At 39.9% G+C, this 23996-nt stretch overlaps 1 protein-coding gene across 1 annotated transcript in view; it reads right to left on the bottom strand.

Moving 5' to 3' along the window:
• The window catches only part of LOC117317982 (hyccin-like), a 104316-nt gene that overhangs the window by 79077 nt on the left and 1243 nt on the right, over window positions 1-23996 (bottom strand). The window contains exons 2-4 of the mRNA XM_033872954.1: window positions 23770-23919; window positions 16063-16167; window positions 12469-12603 (exon numbers count right to left, since the gene is read on the bottom strand). Of these exons, the coding sequence (XP_033728845.1) occupies window positions 12469-12603; window positions 16063-16167; window positions 23770-23814 (285 nt within the window). The 5' untranslated portion in view covers window positions 23815-23919. The remainder of the gene's footprint in view (window positions 1-12468; window positions 12604-16062; window positions 16168-23769; window positions 23920-23996) is intronic.

Here is a 23996-nt window from a genome sequence, read left to right as displayed (position 1 = left end):
GACCGTGTGTAGTGTTGATGTGAGGAGTGATGTCACTGTGGGGGAGATGACCGTGTGTAGTGTTGATGTGAGGAGTGATGTCACTGTGGGGGAGACGGCTGTGTGTAGTGTTGATGTGAGGAGTGATGTCACTGTGGGGGAGATGACTGTGTGTAGTGTTGATGTGAGGAGTGATGTCACTGTGGGGGAGATGACCGTGTGTAGTGTTGATGTGAGGAGTGATGTCACTGTGGGGGAGATGACCGTGTGTAGTGTTGATGTGAGGAGTGATGTCACTGTGGGGGAGATGACTGTGTTTAGTGTTGATGTGAGGAGTGATGTCACTGTTAGGAGATGACCATGTGTAGTGTTGATGTGAGGAGTGATGTCACTGTGGGGGAGATGACCGTGTGTAGTGTTGATGTGAGGAGTGATGTCACTGTGGGGGAGATGACTGTGTTTAGTGTTGATGTGAGGAGTGATGTCACTGTGAAGGAGATGACCATGTGTAGTGTTGATGTGAGGAGTGATGTCACTGTGGGGGAGATGACCGTGTGTAGTGTTGATGTGAGGAGTGATGTCACTGTGGGGGAGATGACTAGGTGTAGTGTTGATGTGAGGAGTGATGTAACTGTGGGGGAGACGGCCGTGTGTAGTGTTGATGTGAGGAGTGATGTCACCGTGGGGGAGATGACCGTGTGTAGTGTTGATGTGAGGAGTGATGTCACTGTGGGGGAGATGACCGTGTGTAGTGTTGATGTGAGGAGTGATGTCACTGTAGGGGAGACGCCTGTGTGTAGTGTTGATGTGAGGAGTGATGTCACTGTGGGGGAGATGACCGTGTGTAGTGTTGATGTGAGGAGTGATGTCACTGTGGGGGAGATGACTAGGTGTTTTGTTGATGTGAGGAGTGATGTCACTGTGGGGGAGATGACCGTGTGTAGTGTTGATGTGAGGAGTGATGTCACTGTGGGGGAGATGACCGTGTGTAGTGTTGATGTGAGGAGTGATGTCACTGTGGGGGAGATGACCGTGTGTAGTGTTGATGTGAGGAGTGATGTCACTGTGGGGGAGATGACTAGGTGTAGTGTTGATGTGAGGAGTGATGTCACTGTGGGGGAGATGACTGTGTGTAGTGTTGATGTGAGGAGTGATGTCACTGTGGGGAGATGACCGTGTGTAGTGTTGATGTGAGGAGTGATGTCACTGTGGGGGAGATGACCGTGTGTAGTGTTGATGTGAGGAGTGATGTCACTGTGGGGGAGATGACCGTGTGTAGTGTTGATGTGAGGAGTGATGTCACTGTGGGGGAGATGACTAGGTGAAGTGTTGATGTGAGGAGTGATGTCACTGTGGGGGAGATGACTCGGTGTAGTGTTGATGTGAGGAGTGATGTCACTGTGGGGGAGATGACTAGGTGTAGTGTTGATGTGAGGAGTGATGTCACTGTGGGGGAGATGACCGTGTGTAGTGTTGATGTGAGGAGTGATGTCACTGTGGGGGAGATGACTAGGTGTAGTGTTGATGTGAGGAGTGATGTCACTGTGGGGGAGATGACCGTGTGTAGTGTTGATGTGAGGAGTGATGTCACTGTGGGGGAGATGACCGTGTGTAGTGTTGATGTGAGGAGTGATGTCACTGTGGGGGAGATGACCGTGTGTAGTGTTGATGTGAGGAGTGATGTCACTGTGGGGGAGATGACTAGGTGTAGTGTTGATGTGAGGAGTGATGTCACTGTGGGGGAGATGACTAGGTGTAGTGTTGATGTGAGGAGTGATGTCACTGTGGGGGAGATGACTCGGTGTAGTGTTGATGTGAGGAGTGATGTCACTGTGGGGGAGATGACTCGGTGTAGTGTTGATGTGAGGAGTGATGTCACTGTGGGGGAGATGACCGTGTGTAGTGTTGATGTGAGGAGTGATGTCACTGTGGGGGAGATGACCGTGTGTAGTGTTGATGTGAGGAGTGATGTCACTGTGGGGGAGATGACTAGGTGTAGTGTTGATGTGAGGAGTGATGTTACTGTGGGGGAGATGACCGTGTGTAGTGTTGATGTGAGGAGTGATGTCACTGTGGGGGAGATGACTGTGTGTAGTGTTGATGTGAGGAGTGATGTCACTGTGGGGGAGATGACCGTGTGTAGTGTTGATGTGAAGAGTGATGTCACTGTGGGGGAGATGACCGTGTGTAGTGTTGATGTGAGGAGTGATGTCACTGTGGGGGAGATGACCGTGTGTAGTGTTGATGTGTGATGTCACTGTGGGGGAGATGACCGTGTGAAGTGTTGATGTGAAGAGTGATGTCATTGTGAGGGAGATGACCGTGTGTAGTGTTGATGTGAGGAGTGATGTCACTGTGGGGGAGATGACCGTGTGTAGTGTTGATGTGAGGAGTGATGTCACTGTGGGGGAGATGACCGTGTGTAGTGTTGATGTGAGGAGTGATGTCACTGTGGGGGAGATGACCGTGTGTAGTGTTGATGTGTGATGTCACTGTGGGTGAGATGACTGTGTGTAGTGTTGATGTGAGGAATGATGTCACTGTGGGGGAGATGACCGTGTGTAGTGTTGATGTGAGGAGTGATGTCACTGTGGGGGAGATGACCGTGTGTAGTGTTGATGTGAGGAGTGATGTCACTGTGGGGGAGATGACTAGGTGTAGTGTTGATGTGAGGAGTGATGTCACTGTGGGGGAGATGACCGTGTGTAGTGTTGATGTGAGGAGTGATGTCACTGTGAGGGAGATGACTGTGTGTAGTGTTGATGTGAGGAGTGATGTCACTGTGGGGGAGATGACTGTGTGTAGTGTTGATGTGAGGAGTGATGTCACTGTGGGGGAGATGACCGTGTGTAGTGTTGATGTGAGGAGTGATGTCACTGTGGGGGAGATGACCGTGTGTAGTGTTGATGTGAGGAGTGATGTCACTGTGAGGGGAGATGACTAGGTGTTTTGTTGATGTGAAGAGTGATGTCACTGTGGGGGAGATGACTGTGTAGTGTTGATGTGAGGAGTGATGTCACTGTGGGGGAGATGACCGTGTGTAGTGTTGATGTGAGGAGTGATGTCACTGTGGGAGGAGATGACTAGGTGTTTTGTTGATGTGAGGAGTGATGTCACTGTGGGGGAGATGACTAGGTGTAGTGTTGATGTGAGGAGTGATGTCACTGTGGGGGAGATGACTAGGTGTTTTGTTGATGTGAGGAGTGATGTTACATTTTTGGGAGATCATCATGTGATGCCGCTGTGAAGTTGTCTTTCACTAGGTGTAGTGTTGAAGTGTCAGGAGTGATGCCACTGTGGCTTTGGTTAGTGGCTTGGTATGTGTCTATATGAAAACAACAAGAAATGTCAAATCTCGGTGAAGCCTCAGACTTAAAGCCAACATATTTTTAAAAGTCGGTCGAAATTTTTTCTTCCAGAATTCTTTAAAGATATTTAACCTGAGATGCAGCAGCAGCAATGTTGATGTATAACTGCTGGAGTCAATGTAAATCCCACATGTTACAGAAATAAAAAATATCATAACTGATTGAGGACATTGTTCAAATTTTAATAATGATGACATTTTCAGGATAAAAAATTCACTTAAACATTTCTGCCAACATCAAAGAGAATGTAATTACTTGATAATGATTATGTTGGGTTGTATAATATGCCTGTGACAAAGGAACTCTAATGATGGCTGATTAAAGTATCAGGTACTGGAAAGTCAACATGCTCATCAGCACAAACTCACAGGTATAAAGCCTCATCATACAGCCATGTTAGAAATGGAGAACTTTGTCAGCCACTGAAGCCAATTAAAATTGAGACATAAAAATCACTTAAATGAAGCAGTACTGTCATTTGATAAAACATGTTAAGATTTATTACATACCAATAGGGATTAAATGATGATTAACATTTTTTTTCAGACATTTATCAGAGAAGACAAGAGCTGTTGTTGAACAGAATAGCTCGTCTCGCAAATGTTTGTCAATAAATTATGAAGATTAAATTATGTACCCTAGCACAATCATAAAGTAATGTGTTAATACTTTTCAACTTTCACCAAAAAATTTGGAAGTTTTTCGTCAGCATTAAAAGTCTATGTCAAATAGCAGGTTCCCCCCCCCCCCCCCCCCCCCCCCCCCCCCCAAACAAATTGTTTATTTTGACTCTGGAATAGCATTACCCTGCAGGGACCCTAATACCAAATATCAATATTTCAACACTGGCACCAAAATTTGAATATCAAAGCTGGCCTGAGGTAACAACATTAGCTTCACCGGGTACCTCTTCTTCTAAATGACAAGCTAAAACGAGACAAAAATGCCTGCTGAAAGTCATGTCTGTCCGAGTGGATTTTGAGCAGAAGTTAAGATTTTGTTTTCAGTGAGCTGGATTTAAGGTTTTGTTTGGGCAAGCTGGTATTATGGTTTAGTTTTCGGTGAGCTGTATTTAAAGTGATCTGGAGGTATGGTTTTGTTTCAGTAAGCTAGAGTTATGGTTTTGTTTCAGAGAGCTGGAGGTATGGTTTTGTTTCAGTGAGCTTGAGTTATGGTTTTGTTTCAGTGAGCTGGATTTATGGATTTGTTTCAGTGAGCTGGAGTTATGATTTTGTTTCAGTGAGCTGGAGTTACAGATTTGTTTCAGTGAGCTGGAGATACAGATTTGTTTCAGTGAGCTGAAGTTATGGTTTTGTTTCAGTAAGCTGGAGTTATAGTTGTGTTTCGTTGTCTCACATGAATATTAGTGTGCAACCAGCATCAGTACCAAGAGTTTTGTTAGTTTACAAAATAGCAACTTCCTCCTAACCTCAGGTGAGGGCATCATGATAGTTCAGTCAGAGTGCCAGTCATGTAACCTCAGGTGAGGGGGCCACAATAGTTCAGACAGAGTGTCAGTCATGTAACCTCAGGTGAGGGGGCCATGATAGTTCAGACAGAGTGTCAGTCATGTAACCTCAGGTGAGGGGGGTCACAATAGTTCAGACAGAGCGCCAGGCATGTAACCTCAGGTGAGGGGGTCACAATAGTTCAGTCAGAGTGCCAGTCATGTAACCTCAGGTGAGGGGGCCATGATAGTTCAGACAGAGCGCCAGCCATGTAACCTCAGGTGAGGGGGTCACAATAGTTCAGACAGAGTGCCAGTCATGTAACCTCAGGTGACCGGGCCCAATAGTTCAGTCAGAGTGCCAGCCATGTAACCTCAGGTGAGGGGGCCACAATAGTTAAGTCAGAGTGCCAGTCATGTAACCTCAGGTGAGGGGGCCACAATAGTTAAGTCAGAGTGCCAGTCATGTAACCTCAGGTGAGGGGGCCACAATAGTTAAGTCAGAGTGTCAGTCATGTAACCTCAGGTGAGGGGGCCATGATAGTTCAGACAGAGCGCCAGCCATGTAACCTCAGGTGAAGGGATCACAATAGTTCAGACAGAGTGCAAGCCGTGTAACCTCAGGTGAGGGGGTCACAATAGTTCAGACAGAGTGCCAGTCATGTAACTTCAGGTGAGGGGGTCACAATAGTTCAGACAGAGTGTCAGTCATGTAACCTCAGGTGAGGGGGCCACAATAGTTCAGACAGAGTGCCAGTCATGTAACCTCAGGTGACCGGGCCCAATAGTTCAGTCAGAGTGCCAGCCATGTAACCTCAGGTGAGGGGGGCCACAATAGTTCAGACAGAGTGCCAGTCATGTAACCTCAGGTGAGGGGGCCACAATAGTTAAGTCAGAGTGTCAGCCATGTAACCTCAGGTGAGGGGGCCACAATAGTTCAGACAGAGTGCCAGTCATGTAACCTCAGGTGAGGGGGGCCACAATAGTTCAGACAGAGTGCCAGTCATGTAACCTCAGGTGAGGGGGGTCACAATAGTTCAGACAGAGTGCCAGTCATGTAACCTGAGGTGAGGGGGCCACAATAGTTCAGACAGAGTGTCAGTCATGTAACCTCAGGTGAGGGGGTCACAATAGTTCAGACAGAGTGCCAGTCATGTAACCTCAGTGAGGGGGTCACAATAGTTCAGACAGAGCACCAGTCATGTAACCTCAGGTGAGGGGGTCACAATAGTTAAGTCAGAGTGTCAGTCATGTAACCTCAGGTGAGGGGGCCACAATAGTTCAGACAGAGTGTCAGTCATGTAACCTCAGGTGAGGGGGCCACAATAGTTCAGACAGAGTGCCAGCATGTAACCTCAGGTGAGGGGGCCACAATAGTTCAGACAGAGTGCCAGTCATGTAACCTGAGGTGAGGGGGCCACAATAGTTAAGTCAGAGTGTCAGTCATGTAACCTCAGGTGAGGGGGTCACAATAGTTAAGTCAGAGTGCCAGCCATGTAACCTCAGGTGAGGGGGCCCACAATAGTTCAGACAAAGGGCCAGCCATGTAACCTCAGGTGAGGGGGCCACAATAGTTCAGACAGAGTGCCAGCCATGTAACCTCAGGTGAGGGGGCCACAATAGTTCAGACAGAGCGCCAGTCATGTCACCTCAGGTGAGGGGGCCACAATAGTTCAGACAGAGTGTCAGTCATGTAACCTCAGGTGAGGGGGCCACAATAGTTAAGTCAGAGTGTCAGTCATGTAACCTCAGGTGAGGGGGCCACAATAGTTCAGACAGAGTGTCAGTCATGTAACCTCAGGTGAGGGGGCCACAATAGTTCAGACAGAGTGCAAGCTGTGTAACCTCAGGTGAGGGGGCCACAATAGTTCAGACAGAGTGCCAGTCATGTAACCTGAGGTGAGGGGGCCACAATAGTTAAGTCAGAGTGTCAGTCATGTAACCTCAGGTGAGGGGGTCACAATAGTTAAGTCAGAGTGCCAGCCATGTAACCTCAGGTGAGGGGGCCCACAATAGTTCAGACAAAGGGCCAGCCATGTAACCTCAGGTGAGGGGGCCACAATAGTTCAGACAGAGTGCCAGCCATGTAACCTCAGGTGAGGGGGTCACAATAGTTCAGACAGAGTGTCAGCCATGTAACCTCAGGTGAGGGGGCCACAATAGTTAAGTCAGAGTACCAGTCTTGTAACCTCAGGTGAGGGGGCCATGATAGTTAAGGTGAGGGGGTCGCGAAAGTTCAGTCAGACCTGCTTTGGTTTGTTTCTCGGTATGCTAAGTCACAAGTCAGCCTGTGGTGATTGTATCTTTGGGCACTTTACCCTTATTTCACAAGATGACATGTGACACATGCTGTTCAGTGAGGTAGTCACAAGGCACTTTACCCTTATTTCACTAGATGACGTGTGACATATGCTGTTCAGTGAGGTAGTCACAAGGCACTTTACCCTTATTTCACTAGATGACGTGTGACATATGCTGTTCAGTGAGGTAGTCACAAGGCACTTTACCCTTATTTCACTAGATGACATGTGACATATGCTGTTAAGTGAGGTAGTCACAAACTACTACAAGGAGTCCTTGCCTCAAAATTCTGTTCTGGGTATACCAAATTACAAACCAATTGTGAGAGTAGTAAACTTCGATGTTCAAAACTGTATAAATATCGAATTACAAATGAAAAAAAAACCCCACCAAATATCCTTCCTATTAGATTCTGTTCGTGTGCGAGCGACCTATGTGGCTCTGTTGACATGGTACCATGGACTTGTATCAGTTGATATTCCGGGTTTAGGATTTGAGTGACCTATGTGGCTGTGTTGCCATGGTAACATGTACTTGTATCAGTTGATATTCCGGTGTAGGACGTGTCAATCTTTAGGACGTGTCAATCATTAGGACGTGTCAATCATTAGGACGTGTCAATCATTAGGACGTGTCAATCATTAGGACGTGTCAATCATTAGGATGTGTTAATCATTAGGACGTGTCAATCATTAGGATGTGTCAATCATTAGGACGTGTCAATCATAAGGACGTGTCAATCTTTAGGATGTGTCAATCATTAGGACGTGTCAATCATAAGGACGTGTCAATCATTAGGACGTGTCAATCATTAGGACGTGTCAATCATAAGGACGTGTCAATCATTAGGACTTGTCAATCATTAGGACTTGTCAATCATTAGGACGTGTCAATCATTAGGACTTGTCAATCATTAGGACGTGTCAATCATTAGGACGTGTCAATCATTAGGACGTGTCAATCATTAGGATGTGTTAATCATTAGGATGTGTCAATCATTAGGATGTGTCAATCATTAGGACGTGTCAATCATTAGGACGTGTCAATCATTAGGACGCGTCAATCATTAGGATGCGTCAATCATTAGGACATGTCAATCATTAGGACGTGTCAATCATTAGGATGTGTCAATCATTAGGATGTGTCAATCATTAGGACGTGTCAATCATTAGGACGTGTCAATCATTAGGATGTGTCAATCATTAGGACGTGTCAATCATTAGGATGTGTCAATCATTAGGACGTGTCAATCATTAGGATGTGTCAATCATTAGGACGTGTCAATCATTAGGACGTGTCAATCATTAGGATGTGTCAATCATTAGGATGTGTCAATCATTAGGACATGTCAATCATTAGGATGTGTCAATCATTAGGACATGTCCATCATTAGGATGTGTCAATCATTAGGATGTGTCAATCATTAGCTTTCCCAAGAAAGAAAAGCTTGATAAATTCTGTGGACAATGGGAACACGTTACATTATCTTAATATTGATTATGTATATTATACATGGTGACTTTCACGTGGTATATCAAAACGTGGTAGATTTTAAATTCATTTTAAGTTGAACAGAATGTCATATTAAATATGGCCCAATATCACATCATCCCTTGGGTCAAGTAAAGAATTCTGAGACTAGCTGAACATCCTGGCGTCACTGATTGTGACAACATTTGTGGACACCTGCCTGGCCATTCTATACCTATTCTCACCTCCTCTTAACACACCAACAACAGCAGAAGCTGAAATCGGAAACTGACTCACTATCATATACTACTGGTAGCTAACAAACATTTATCATCAAATTAATCTAAATCATCATTCTGTACGTTGAAACACTGCGAGTCAAATTCAAAATCTACTGTGAACTAACATTATGCGAGCTCGAAATGTAGGAGAAAAAAACTTTCATTTGTCAGAGGAAAAGGAAAAACTATATACAAGATGTGCACGAAGCTTGAGACGATAGATTGGAGTCTGACCTCCAAATGCCTTCTCACCTACACTAACATTTCATAGCCTGACAGAGGTGATAATCACTACACTCTAGGCAGTAACGAAAGGTCAGGTGATATAACGGGCTGCTTGTATTCATACCAATATTACCAGTAACATAGTATATCGCCTATGTATTCATTTCACATAATCATAACAAGCCCCTGTGTACCTTTTTCACATTATTATAAAAAATCCTAGTATATTCATTTCACATAATCATAACAAATCCCTGTGTACCTTTTTCACATTATTATACAAATCCCTGTGTATCTATTTCACATAATCTTACAAATCCCTGTGTGTCTATTTCACATAATCATACAAATCCCTGTGTATCTATTTCACATTATTATACAAATCCCTGTGCATCTATTTCACATAATCATACAAATCCCTGTGTATCTATTTCACATTATTATACAAATCCCTGTTCATTTCATATAATTATACAAATCCCTGTGCATCTATTTCACATAATCTTACAAATCCCTGTGTGTCTATTTCACATAATCATACAAATCAGTGTGTATCTATTTCACATGATTATTACAAACCCCTGTGTATTTAATTCACATAAATCTTACAAAGCCCTGCAGTGTATCTGTTTCACATAATCATAACAAAACCTTATGTGTCATATCCACATAATCATAACAAGCCCCTGTGTATCTGTTGCACATAATCATAATTCATGTGTATCTATTATAAACATCACCGTAACAGAATCCTGTGTATATATATTTAACATAATCATAACAAGCCCCTGTGGTTATAGCTGACATGATTCTTACAAACCCTGTGTACATATATACCAGTAATATGATCATTACCAATATACATGTACTCAGTGTTATCTTACATTATCAATAATCATGCTCTTGTTCTATCAGAAGAGAAAGAACAAACTGAAGGCACAAGGGGAAGAAACTCTCCCACACAAAAATTATCAGACATGCGACACACAGCACAATGATGATCATGGGAAGGGAGGTAACTCTAAAGCACAAAGGTGAGATTACCATACTAATTCTCAATAAAAACAAATACAAAACCAATTTAATGTAAGAACCCTAATTAAAAGGAAGAAAAAGGAATTCCCAAAACTAGGAAATATTTTCTCAATTTTTATACAGTATAACAATGGCCACTGATGTTACAGAACCATCCAAAAGCCTATTTCCACCATAAAAGGTTTTATTCTGACAGTTTTGAATTAAGTTTTAATATATTCATAACCCAAGTGAAGACTCTATAATATAAATATATATTTCTACCACAATACCCTGTGTTATTCCACTCTCAAGCCATTGTATAAATGTGCCGACTGTTGGATAAATATATGTTATATACCACTAGTGGTATATGACCTTCCAGTCTTTTGATTGGTCAAGAATTCGAACTTTGACCCAAGCTGCAATTGTTATTGACATCAATAATCGAATGACGTCACATCATCGGGTCCCAGACGTCACCAGTACACTTTATTTGCATATGCGAAATTATACTTGGCCAATTTCCCTTTGATTCAAACCGATATTATTGTGGAAGAAACAGGTCACACGACACGTGAATGTTGGATATGGAACTTATTTCACACTCGTAAGTTTGTGTGAAATAAATTCCATATCCAACAATCATTCCTTGTGTAACCTCTATATATCTAGCTCAAGCAAGGTTAAATACCCAGCCTCTGGACCACATTAACCCTTATTCCACCATACACTTAATACTTCCGTACTACAGAGTAAACCATTGTGATGTTTGTCAAAAGTTACTTTTTATGGATTTCTATTACAGTAAAGGACAGTCACAGCCATGGTCAAAGATTAAGTTAAACCATGATGTGTGACACCTTCCGCCTATTACAGGCTTCTGGTACGTCATGTAACATTAAGGGGCCGCAATAGCTAAGCTGGTTAGAGTTCCAGCTACATAATATCAGGTGAAGGGGCCATGATAGCTTAGCTGGTTAGAGCGCTGACCACGTAACGTCAGGTGAGGGGGCCTCCATAGCTCAGTCAGTTAGAGTGCCAGCCACCTAATGTCAGCTCCAGGTCTGAGGTGCATGTTTCAACGCTCTCTACCTGTGGCAGTTTGTGTTTCTTTATCAACAGCGATGCCCCTTTATCAATAGTGATGCCCCTTTATCAATAGTGATGCCCCTTAATCAATAGTAATGCCCCTTAATCAATAGTGATGTCCCTTTATCTATAGTGATGCCCCTTTATCAATAGTGATGCCCCTTTATCTATAGTGATGCATCTTAGCAATGCACCTTTATTAATAGTGATGCACCTTTATCAATAGTGATGCCCCTTTATCTATAGTGATGCACCTTTATCAATAGTGATGCATCTTTATCAATAGTGATGCCCCTTTATCAATAGTGATGACCCTTTATCAATAGTGATGGCCCTTTATCAATCGTGATGGCCCTTTATCAATAGTGATGCCCCTTTATCTATAGTGATGCCCCTTAATCAATAGTGATGCCCCTTAATCAATAGTGATGCACCTTTATCAATAGTGATGCACCTTTATCTATAGTGATGCCCCTTTATCTATAGTGATGCCCCTTTATCAATAGTGATGCCCCTTTATCTATAGTGATGCCCCTTTATCAATAGTGATGCCCCTGTATCGATAGTGATGCCCCTTTATCAATAGTGATGCCCCTTAATCAATAGTGATGCCCCTTAATCAATAGTGATGCCCCTTTATCAATAGTGATGCCCCTTAATCAATAGTGATGCCCCTTAATCAATAGTGATGCCCCTTTATCAATAGCGATGCACCTTTATCAATAGCGATGCACCTTTATCTATAGTGATGCCCCTTAATCAATAGTGTTGCCCCTTTATCAATAGTGTTGCCCCTTTATCAATAGTGATGCCTTTTTATCAATAGTGATGCCTTTTTATCAATAGTGATGCCCCTTTATCAGTAGTGATGCACCTTTATCTATAGTGATTCCTCTTTATCAATACTGATGCCACTTTATCAATAGTGATGCCTTTTTATCAATAGTGATGCCCCTTTATCTATAGTGTTGCCCCTTTATCAATAGTGATACATCTTTATCAATAGTGATGCCTTTTTATCAATAGTGATGCCCCTTTATCAGTAGTGATGCACCTTTATCAATAGTGATACATCTTTATCAATAGTGATACATCTTTATCAATAGTGATACATCTTTATCAATAGTGATACATCTTTATCAATAGTGATACATCTTTATCAATAGTGATACATCTTTATCAATAGTGATACATCTTTATCAATAGTGATGCCTTTTTATCAATAGTGATGCCTTTTTATCAATAGTGATGCACATATTACTCGACTCTATTAGGGCACTTAACAACCTACCTTTTTGCCGTTGATACTGAGGGAGGAGAGATATAACCAGATCAGAGTAGGTACAAACTCTAGAGTGAACCTCTTTAGTCCGGACTCCCGTGATCTGTAAAACTCAAACAGCTGATGGTACACTGGCTCCAGGGACTGAAACAAAGAGGGCTTTCAATGAATTATACAACATAACATTTACTTTGTTTGGTCAACAGACTTTAGCAACTTCAGGTTATGGTTAAATCTGGATTCAACCAAAATAAAACAACTGATTTACGAACATGACAAGAAGGAAGTCATATTGCAGCTCTGTGAGTCCCAAGGCTGGAGTTACGGACAATGTGAATTAATGTCCTGATGCTGGGGATTCATCGTCAAATTAACCGTGTGACATCAGTGATCATAAAGTAGTTATTCTCTTGTGTTTTTATATTTAAATATGAACTTAAACCTGGATGGGACAGTATAAAGACAAGATTTAATTATCTGACATCAAACAAAACTTCATTTAACTGATTTTCTACAACAATACAGTTCTCCTTCATAACAACAAACATCTTAAGAATTTAGACAAATGTTAAACTTTTAATGAAAATGGCAACACCCAATAGTCAGTTACCTTTCCATGTTAAAGGTCAGACAACTTGTATTCATCACAAGGGGAGACAACTGGAGTTTTATTGTGAAAATTGTCAGGAACTGGTTTGTCCAAAATGTATTTCTACTTTTCATCGAGGTCATTTTATTTGTGAGCTCAGTGAAATCATTCCTCAAAAGAAGAAAGATATCAAAAACTTTATTGACAGAACAGAACAAGATGACCTGGCACAAATCAGGAAATACATCACCTCTACTGATACATTCCTGAAGGACAATAACAGTAAATTTGAATAATTATCATGTCAGCTGCAAATGCAAACAGAAATATTGAAAGAAGAACTGGACATGCAAGCAGCAAAGACACTCTCTCTTTATCGGAAAATGAGAGAGGACAATGCCAAGCTGATACAGAATTACAAACAGGACCTGGAGATGTACGACAACCAACTCAAACAACAAATACAGGAATGTAAGACAGTACTCCAGCGTGGCTCTCGCATAGAAATCTACGATACAGAATGTGAAATAGATTCCCGAATACATTTCCCCATTAAACCTGTCTTTGGTACTGCCAGCTTCACTCCAAACAAAAATCCTCAGCATCACATTGAACTGGCCTTCGGGGAAGTTATCACCTCAGGTCAAGGTCAAACATCAACTGACCTGGATCGGTCATATATGTACAATGATAATTATAAGTTTATAGATTATTCAACTTTCGATAATCCAAATGTACAACAATAGTTATAAGTTTACATATGCAACATGTTAAGTTTATAAACCAAGTTTGAATTTATTATTAAACAATAATCTATTGTCGTCCAGATAATCTATCAACTCCAATTACTGGATGATGAAATTTCAAAATACAAATGTAGATTAACAAGTTAACAAGTGTAATTGATTGAAATTTTTTTATTAATTTTTTTAATATCTGTTCAATATCCACAAGAAAATATACTGAGGATTTGGGAACTAACTAGAACTGTCACCAGGATGGCTGACTAATACCCCCGAAATCTACACGAGTCAATGGTGAATTGGAACTGTTAATTACAGGCCAACAAAGATAACCCAGTATTATAGTGACCAGTTGCCATAGCAACCATAATTTTGAGAAAAAGAAAGTGGCATGCAAATCTACATATGGTCCTCTATATTTGTGTGAAGTTTCATTGAAATCGGCCCTTCGGTTTAGGATGAGTTGTCCGGACAAACTTAAAGTTATGGTTCTTATCAGAAAACATGTTTATAGTGACCAGTTGCCATAGCAACCATAAATTTGAGAAAAAGAAAGTGAGATGTACATCTGCAAAGGGTCCTCTATATTTTATGTGAAGTTTCATTGAAATCGGCCCTTCGGTTTAGGAGGAGTTGTCCGGACAAAATGCGTCTACAGACGGACGGACGGACAACCTGTATACCCCCCTAACTTTGTTGCGGGGGTATAATTAACTCCTAGTTTCAGGTATTGTACACAAAATAAGTTAATAAGGAATGGTCTTATTGCCAACCAAAACTGTAACACTTTTAGTAATGCTTATAAATAAAATCATAGAATGTTCCAAATATCTTCTCATGTTTTTATTTTCAACACAAGGATGATGAATATTGATTTTTTCAGTAAAATTGAAATTGAAATGTAAAATTGACATGATTCAGATCTTTCAATGTCAAAAAGACAGATATGTTATCATACCAAATTCGGGAAAATGTTAACACTACAGACTTGTCATGATGTAAAACTGAAGTTCTGAGTGCTATAGCGTCCCGCCAGTGACCGGAGACGAAAGGTATCGACTTATCATCACACAAGATCCAAGTTTCGGGTGATGTTGTTTACTCCAGCAACCGGAAACTAACAATATCAACTTGTCGTCACTGGGCGATGTTTAGTGACAACCCTTGCTTTCATTTTGTTTAAACATATATCAGATTTTTTCAATATTTACCAGTAAGGTTCACTAATCAATTCATCTTGGTCATCATTAGTCATGCATAGCTTACCTCCAGTGACGGGAGACATGTCATCATATATAACCAGTGTTGACATAGCTTACCTCCAGTGATGGGAGACGTGTCATCATATATAACCAGTGTGGACATAGCTTACCTCCAGTGACAGGAGACGTGTCATCATATATAACCAGTGTTGACAAAGCTTACCTCCAGTGACGGGAGACTTGTCATCATATATAACCAGTGTTGACATAGCTTACCTCCAGTGACGGGAGACTTGTCATCATATATAACCAGTGTTGACATAGCTTACCTCCAGTGACGGGAGACGTGTCATCATATATAACCAGTGTTGACATAGCTTACCTCCAGTGACGGGAGACGTGTCATCATATATAACCAGTGTTGACATAGCTTACCTCCAGTGACGGGAGACGTGTCATCATATATAACCAGTGTTGACATAGCTTACCTCCAGTGACAGGAGACGTGTCATCATATATAACCAGTGTTGACATAGCTTACCTCCAGTGACGGGAGACGTGTCATCATATATAACTAGTGTTGACATAGCTTACCTCCAGTGACGGAGACGTGTCATCATATATAACCAGTGTTGACATAGCTTACCTCCAGTGACGGGAGACTTGTCATCATATATAACCAGTGTTGACATAACTTACCTCCAGTGACGGAGACGTGTCATCATATATAACCAGTGTTGACATAACTTACCTCCAGTGACGGGAGACGTGTCATCATATATAACCAGTGTTGACATAGCTTACCTCCAGTGACGGGAGACGTGTCATCATATATAACCAGTGTTGACATAGCTTACCTCCAGTGACGGGAGACGTGTCATCATATATAACCAGTGTTGACATAACTTATCTCCAGTGATGGGAGACTTGTCATCATATATAACCAGTGTTGACATAGCTTACCTCCAGTGATGGGAGACGTGTCATCATATATAACCAGTGTTGACAAAGCTTACCTCCAGTGACGGGAGACTTTTCATCATATATAACCAGTGTTGACATAACTTACCTCCAGTGACGGGAGACTGTCAAACAGACAGTAGAGACTCGTCACTAATTCTTCATTCTGCCTCACCGTCGACACGTAGCTTGGCAGTTCATCAGCCGACAGGGCCTGTAGCAAAAACATTATTTGATAAATATATTTTAAACAAACAAAAGGCCCAATGGGCCTGTAGTGCTCACCTGCTTCTAAAGCATTTTGGAAGTTGATCCAAGTTCATTTATGCAGATACTGTGATGACTACCACTTTATTCAAATATCAGCACATGGAAAGCTATATTTATTCATTGATATAAATTTTTGTAGCCCTTCATTCTAACTTCATATTTGCTAAATATTGTGTCTCTCAGGTCTTAGTCATCATGAAATCATTGTTAAAAGATTTCATACATTTGATCCATGCCACCTTGAATGTAGGTCAAGGTCATTCATTGGAAGAATCCATGTAGCTCTTTATATTAATTACCCAAGCCTCCTAAAATTGTTAGCTCAGTATTATGTCTCTGGGATTTTTGGTTACTAACAAAAAGTCAATACAAATCCAACAAATAATAGTCAAGAATGTGATTTCCCTATATAAACTATAGTAAAGTCTACCCCTCCCTAAGGGCAAATGTGTGACCCCAGGGTCATGAAATTCACAATTTTATAAGCACCTTAAGACTCTTCCATCTATAATGATTATTTGTTTCTACCTAATTTGGGTATTGAGAAAAGTTTTTTGAAATTTCAGTTAATTTTACCCTTTTTGACCCAATTGCTTAAGCCCGCCTGGGGGTCAGTCGGTGCCAATATCCACATGCTATTCAACAGACATCCCATATTGATTATGAATTCTTACCAAGTTTATATTATTTCCAATGGCAATTGGAACAAATAAGGCTCAAAAATGTGATTTCCCTATTTAAACTATAGTAAACTTTACTCCCTCCAAAGGAGGAAACTTGGGACCCCAGGGTCATATAATTCACAATTTTGGTTAAGGATCACTACTTGTATGTGAGGAGTATTTGATTCTACAATCTTTGGGACTTGAGAAGAAGATTTTTGAAATTTTAGACAATTTGACCTTTTTTGGCCCCGCCCCACTGCCCAATTTTGGTTAACCATTGGCCATGGAAGCTTCCTGTCAAATTTCATTGAATTTGGTTCGGCAGTTTTGGAGAAAAAGTTGAAAATGTAAATTGTTTACGGATGACGATGAAAGATGACAGACAAAAGGTGATTAGAATAGGTCACCTGAGACGTAGGTGAACTAAAAAGTTGATCCCAGACAAATGCCAATTAAGCAGATTAGCTAAAAAAAGTAATGCTCTACCCTGCATATAAAGACCCTCTGTAAAGAAAGACCACCTGTATATAAACACCACCTGTATATAAACACCACCTTAAATAAACACCACCTGTATATAAACATCACCTGTCTATAAACACCACATGTATATAAACACCACCTTAAATAAACACCACCTGTATATAAACATCACCTGTATATAAACACCACCTGTCTATAAACACCACCTGTATATAAACACCACCTGTATATAAACACCACCTGTCTATAAACACCACCTGTATATAAACACCACCTTATATAAACACCACCTTATATAAACACTACCTGTATATAAACACTACCTTATATAAACACCACCTGTATATAAACACCACCTGTATATAAACACTACCTTATATAAACACCACCTTATATAAACACCACCTGTATATAAACACTACCTTATATAAACACCACCTGTATATAACACCACCTGTATATAAACACCACCTGTATATAAACACCACCTGTATATAAACACCACCTGTATATAAACACCACCTTATATAAACACCACCTGTATATAAACACTACCTTATATAAACACCACCTTATATAAACACTACCTGTATATAAACACTACCTGTATATAAACACTACCTGTATATAAACACCACCTGTATATAACACCACCTTATATAAACACCACCTGTATATAAACACCACCTGTATATAAACATCACCTGTATATAAACACCACCTGTATATAAACACCACCTGTATATAAACATCACCTGTATATAAACACCACCTGTATATAAACATCACCTGTATATAAACACCACCTGTATATAAACACCACCTTATATAAACACCACCTTATATAAACACCACCTGTATATAAACATCACCTGTATATAAACACCACCTGTATATAAACACCACCTGTATATAAACACTACCTTATATAAACACCACCTTATATAAACACTACCTGTATATAAACACTACCTGTATATAAACACTACCTGTATATAAACACCACCTGTATATAACACCACCTTATATAAACACCACCTGTATATAAACACCACCTGTATATAAACATCACCTGTATATAAACACCACCTGTATATAAACACCACCTGTATATAAACATCACCTGTATATAAACACCACCTGTATATAAACATCACCTGTATATAAACACCACCTGTATATAAACATCACCTGTATATAAACACCACCTGTATATAAACACCGCCTGTATATAAAGACCACCTTAAATAAACACCACCTTATATAAACACCACCGGTATATATAAAAACCACATGTATATACCACCTGTGTATTCAGTTCACCTGTCTATAAACACCACCTGTATATAGAGTTCACCTGTCTATAAACATCACCTGTATATATTGTTCACCTGTATATAAACACCACCTGTATATAAACACCACCTGTCTATAAACACCACCTGTTTATAAACACCACCTGTTTATAAACACCACCTGTGTATTCAGTTCACCTGTATATAAACACCACCTGTATATTAACACCACCTGTATATAAACACCACCTGTCTATAAACACCACCTGTTTATAAACACCACCTGTGTATTCAGTTCATCTGTCTATAAACATCCCCTGTATATACAGTTCACCTGTCTATAAACATCACCTGTATATACAGTTCACCTTTATATAAACACCACCTGTATATAAACACCACCTGTATATAAACACTACCATATATCAATATCACCTTATATAAACACTACCTTATATCAATACCACCTTAAGCTTATATAAAGACTATCAGCTTGTATCTATCTTGAGTGATTGACAGATTTAAGTTTAACTTATTTGAAGTTAAAAATGTTTGTAAGATATTTATTTGTTTTGTTCCCCAAAGAACGTCTGAAATTGACGTGGAATGCTTATGTCTATATTGTTATATGTATTACAAGATTTGTGATGATATTCTGCCAGTGTTTGGACTGCAACAACACAGTGATCAGCTTACATCATTGATTTTAGGCTTTCTCTATCATACCATTTCAGTATTTCTGACATTCACCACAAAAACACTAACCATATTAACATTTCTAAAAAGTACAGTATAATGCGAGGCCAAACAAAATCAAAGGTTTGTTTCCTGCTAATATTTCAACCATGATAGGATACAATATCATATGAGGCCAAACAAAATAAATGTTTGTTTTCTGTTGATATTTCTATAATAAAGTAAGGTATGGTATCATGTGAGGTCAAACAATATAAATGTCTGTTTTAAGTTTCTAAACAAGAGGCTGATGATAGTCATCTGACAAAGTCTCACAGCAGGGACATGCCCTTCCGTTCTATTGGATAAAACCTGCTTCATCATAAATAAATAACTATATAAATAGTCTTATCTGTCCTCAGCCAGTGATGTTTAGACCAAAATTGGTTGTAATCTATTAAGGCATTAGGCCACACCAAATTAATCAGTTGTTCGTCGGGAATCCCGCTCCAAAAATATCAAAGTCGAGAAAAAAATAAAAATAATTTTTTCCCGCACCTCCGGAAAAATCGTCAAATCCGGATTTTTTTTCCGTTTTCCGACTTCTTTTTCCGGTTATTACAACACATTTCGACGCTTGAAACGCCGACCCAAACAAGCGTTTCGTTGATACCTGATGCAGAGATGAAAAAAAATGGCGGAAAGGCCCCGGCCTAGCACGAGGATAGTTACTCCAATAACATTAGAGGTTTTTCACGACAGGAAACTTTTGACAGGCTGTCATGTAACGATATCCACCAATGTAATCAGGTGGAATAAGACCTCATATACGTATAGGAGTAGAGGATAGTCTGCTGTAAATTCTTGGAATAGTATGGGTATTTTTATAGTAAGTGTACAGAGGGGGTCGGGTGCACTAATGTAAATACAGCGATCGAAGCGGAGAACAATGAAACGTTTTATGACCTTTTTATCCGCAGTATTAACTACCACCTTGGTTTAAACAGTATTTTATTATCAATGGTATATACAATACATGGGTCATTATATATTTTTTTTGTAATGTAACAAAGTATTTATTTTATTTTGAAGAATGATATTTTTTGTTAAATAAGGTCAGTACCTATGTGATATTTTTTTTATTTGTATTCCATAATAATAATCAGAAAATGTGGAATTATTTTATTCCAATTTCATCATTTCACAGTTGTCCTCTTGACTTAGTATTAGGGCTATTCCATTAAAATATCTAAATGACCCCAGGATTCCAAAACAATTCACCTCTGTCCATGGTTAGATTTCGCTCCAATTACTTCTGTGTATTAAAATTAATTAAATAAATTCTTTGGGTGGTACCCCTAAAACAAACTAGACTCCTGGGGTAGGGTAGATGTTTTACTGGAAAAGCCCTTAGTTTTACTGTTAAATACAAGTCAATTATATCTGATAGTAGAGGTGCGCGATAATATCGAAATACCGGTATACCGCGAATTTGGCAGGTCGATACGATATACCGGTACACAAACCCTGGAAACCGGTATATCGCGATGGTTAACAAAAAGGCATATTAATCACTGATTTAACATTATGTGTTGGCACCAATAGCGTAAATTACTTATGTAAACGTGAAAGAAACACACGAGAACGTCATTATGTCGTATTGGTGGGGCGCTTGTTTCGTTGTCTCTAAAGCGCTTGGCCGTATGGGACATCTACGTTAAAATCAAGCACTTTCGAGATTATGATTGTTTACTAGAAACGAAAAATGGCGGACGACGAGCAAGTTGAGCAACTGCTAGTGGTAAACAAACGTGCGAAATCCAAAATATGGACGTTCTTTAAACTAAAAAAAGTGGACGATAAGGTTTCTGAAAACCTCGCCGTATGCATACTATGCAAATCTGATGTGAAATATTCCGGGGGCACGTCGAATCTGGTAGCACACATTCGCCGCCATCATCCGATGAACACAAACTCACAATAGTGTACTAGTATTTTATTAGAAAGTCAAATCACACAACATACACTTATACAATAAGCATTTTACATTGATGGTACTAAGGTCAATAATATTGCAATACGTATTGCAAGTTTCTGTTGAATATTGCAATATATTGCAATACGGTTTTGGTCCGCAATACCCAGCCCTATCTGATAGATGCTGAATTCCCAGCCATATACATTTTAATGATTGTGTTTCTAATATGCCAATTTTCTGTTGTTTTATATGGTATTATTATTTTTGTTCCAGATAATTATATATGATATAGTGATTTTGTTTTTTCTGTGCCAATTTTCTTTTGTTTTATACATTATTTTCTATTATACCGGTATTTGTTCCATACAAATGAGAGAACTGTGTTAAGTTTGATTTGATCAAGTAGATCAGGTATTAAATTGTTGTTGGATTTTACATACAATTGTTTAGTTATTTGTGTATGAAATCACTTCATGATATACATGTACTTGAATTGATCACAAATAGACACAAACATCTGTTCAATATGGTATTCAGTTTATTTCCAACATTTAATGAAAAAAAAATAATGGAAAAAAATATCGCTCGCACATCATTTGAACGCTTCGCCTCTTCAAATCTCTAAATGGAAATTTTTTGCTAGAAAAAAAAATTTCGCTCGCTCGCCCCAATTTTTTTTACCAGTTTCCCGAAGAACAACTGATTAATTTGGTGTGGCCTTAAGGAGCAATGTCTTAAAGCAAAATTTCAGCCAAATTCCCTTTTTGAGACCTGCCCACTGTCCCCAGGGATTGGGCCAGCCTCATTTATGTAAATTATGATTGCCCTACCTAATGCTGTTTCAGACCAAATTGGGTTGAAATCTGCTTTGGCATTAAGGAGGAGTAGCAATTTGAAAGTAAAAGTTTACATATGGCAAACGACGGATGAATTACACACGGGCTTTATGTCATCCTAACCGTTTGGGTCATATGACCTATTAAATCAAATTTGCATCAATACATGTACTGCCTCACAGAACAATACACACCCGTCAAATGCCAGTATTTAGTCTTTCACTGAATTAGGATTTGCATCCCCTTATTGGTGGTACTATTGTGGAATGTCATGTCCCTTACAGGATGTCATGTCCCTTACATGATGTCATGTCCCTTACATGACGTCATGTCCCTTACAGGACGTCATGTCCCTTACAGGATGTCATGTCCCTTACAGGATGTCATGTCCCTTACAGGATGTCATGTCCCTTACAGGATGTCATGTCCCTTACAGGATGTCATGTCCCTTACATGATGCCATGTCCCTTACATGATGTCATGTCCCTTACATGATGTCATGTCCCTTACATGATGTCATGTCCCTTACAGGACGTCATGTCCCTTACAGGATGTCATGTCCCTTACATGATGCCATGTCCATTACATGTCATGTCCCTTACATGATGTCATGTCCCTTACATGATGCAATGTCCCTTACAGGACGTCATGTCCCTTACATGATGTCATGTCCCTTACATGATGTCATGTCCCTCACATGATGTCATGTCCCTTACATGATGTCATGTCCATTACATGTCATGTCCCTTACATGTCATCCCTTAATTTTCTAGCACCATTGTTAACTCATCAAACATAACTTGACACCATGATTATGAAGCCAACTTACCTTCAAATATAAATCAACAGAAAATCAGAGAAGATTTCTGGACAATATTCAAGTACAAGAAATATAGAAAGACAATAACTTTACAAAAACAGTTGAATCTCAGGGAAACACATTTATATCATGATAATAAACCCTACCAATTAAAAGTTTCAATAAAATCTGACAGTTGAAATATGTAGGAGATATCAAGATAAAAAATACAAATACTGACATAAAAAAGGGCAATAACTTTTGCAAAAATGATTGAATCAAAATGTTTCTCCGGGAAACACATCTTAGATAATGTAACATGCGCATGCCTTTAAAGCCTACCGAGTTTCAAAGAAATCGAGTGAAAAATGTAGGAAGGGATTCCTGGACAAAATCAAATATTGAAATAAAAAGGACAGTAACTTGCAAAAATAGTCAAATTAAAATTTGTTAATGGGAAACACAATTACATTTATCATGATTATACAGTATACCATGTTAAATAGATCGGCTGAAAAATGAAGCAGTAGATTGCAAGACAAAATTTTACACCAGATGGCTGATAGACAGAAGGACGGCAGATTGAAGGATGACACCATATACCATTGTAACAGGAGAGGAGAAAATGTAGTTGCCAGACAAGGGTTCCTGGGACCTCTGAACACTAGCCGGATGCTCTACTAATTAAGCTACCTGCAGGTCACCAATGATCAACCCAGTCCAGTCCCCCTAACACAATAATACCCCTGTCAACTGTGATGGGCATATGATAAAACTAATTGTACTCAAAAAAGAGGTGAGAGAAAAATGTTTACCTTATATTCGGAAAGCCACTCACGAACAGCTCTAGGCAGAGCCATTGTATCACAGTTCACAAGCTCACACAATGACCATCATCTGACCAGTTCTGAGAATGTTTGCAATAAAATGATGGGATCTCACTCAGAAGTAATCTACCCGCTTACCTGTAAAGTATAAATAAATTGTTTAAATCTCTGGTCAAATAAATAAAATATTTCAAATTGCATACATGTACAGATCT

The sequence above is a fragment of the Pecten maximus genome, chromosome 19 (assembly GCF_902652985.1).
Source record: "Pecten maximus chromosome 19, xPecMax1.1, whole genome shotgun sequence".
NCBI classification, from domain to species: Eukaryota; Metazoa; Mollusca; class Bivalvia; order Pectinida; family Pectinidae; genus Pecten; species Pecten maximus.
Note: the sequence above shows the minus strand (reverse complement) of the source record. Positions and strands in the feature narration are given on the sequence as shown.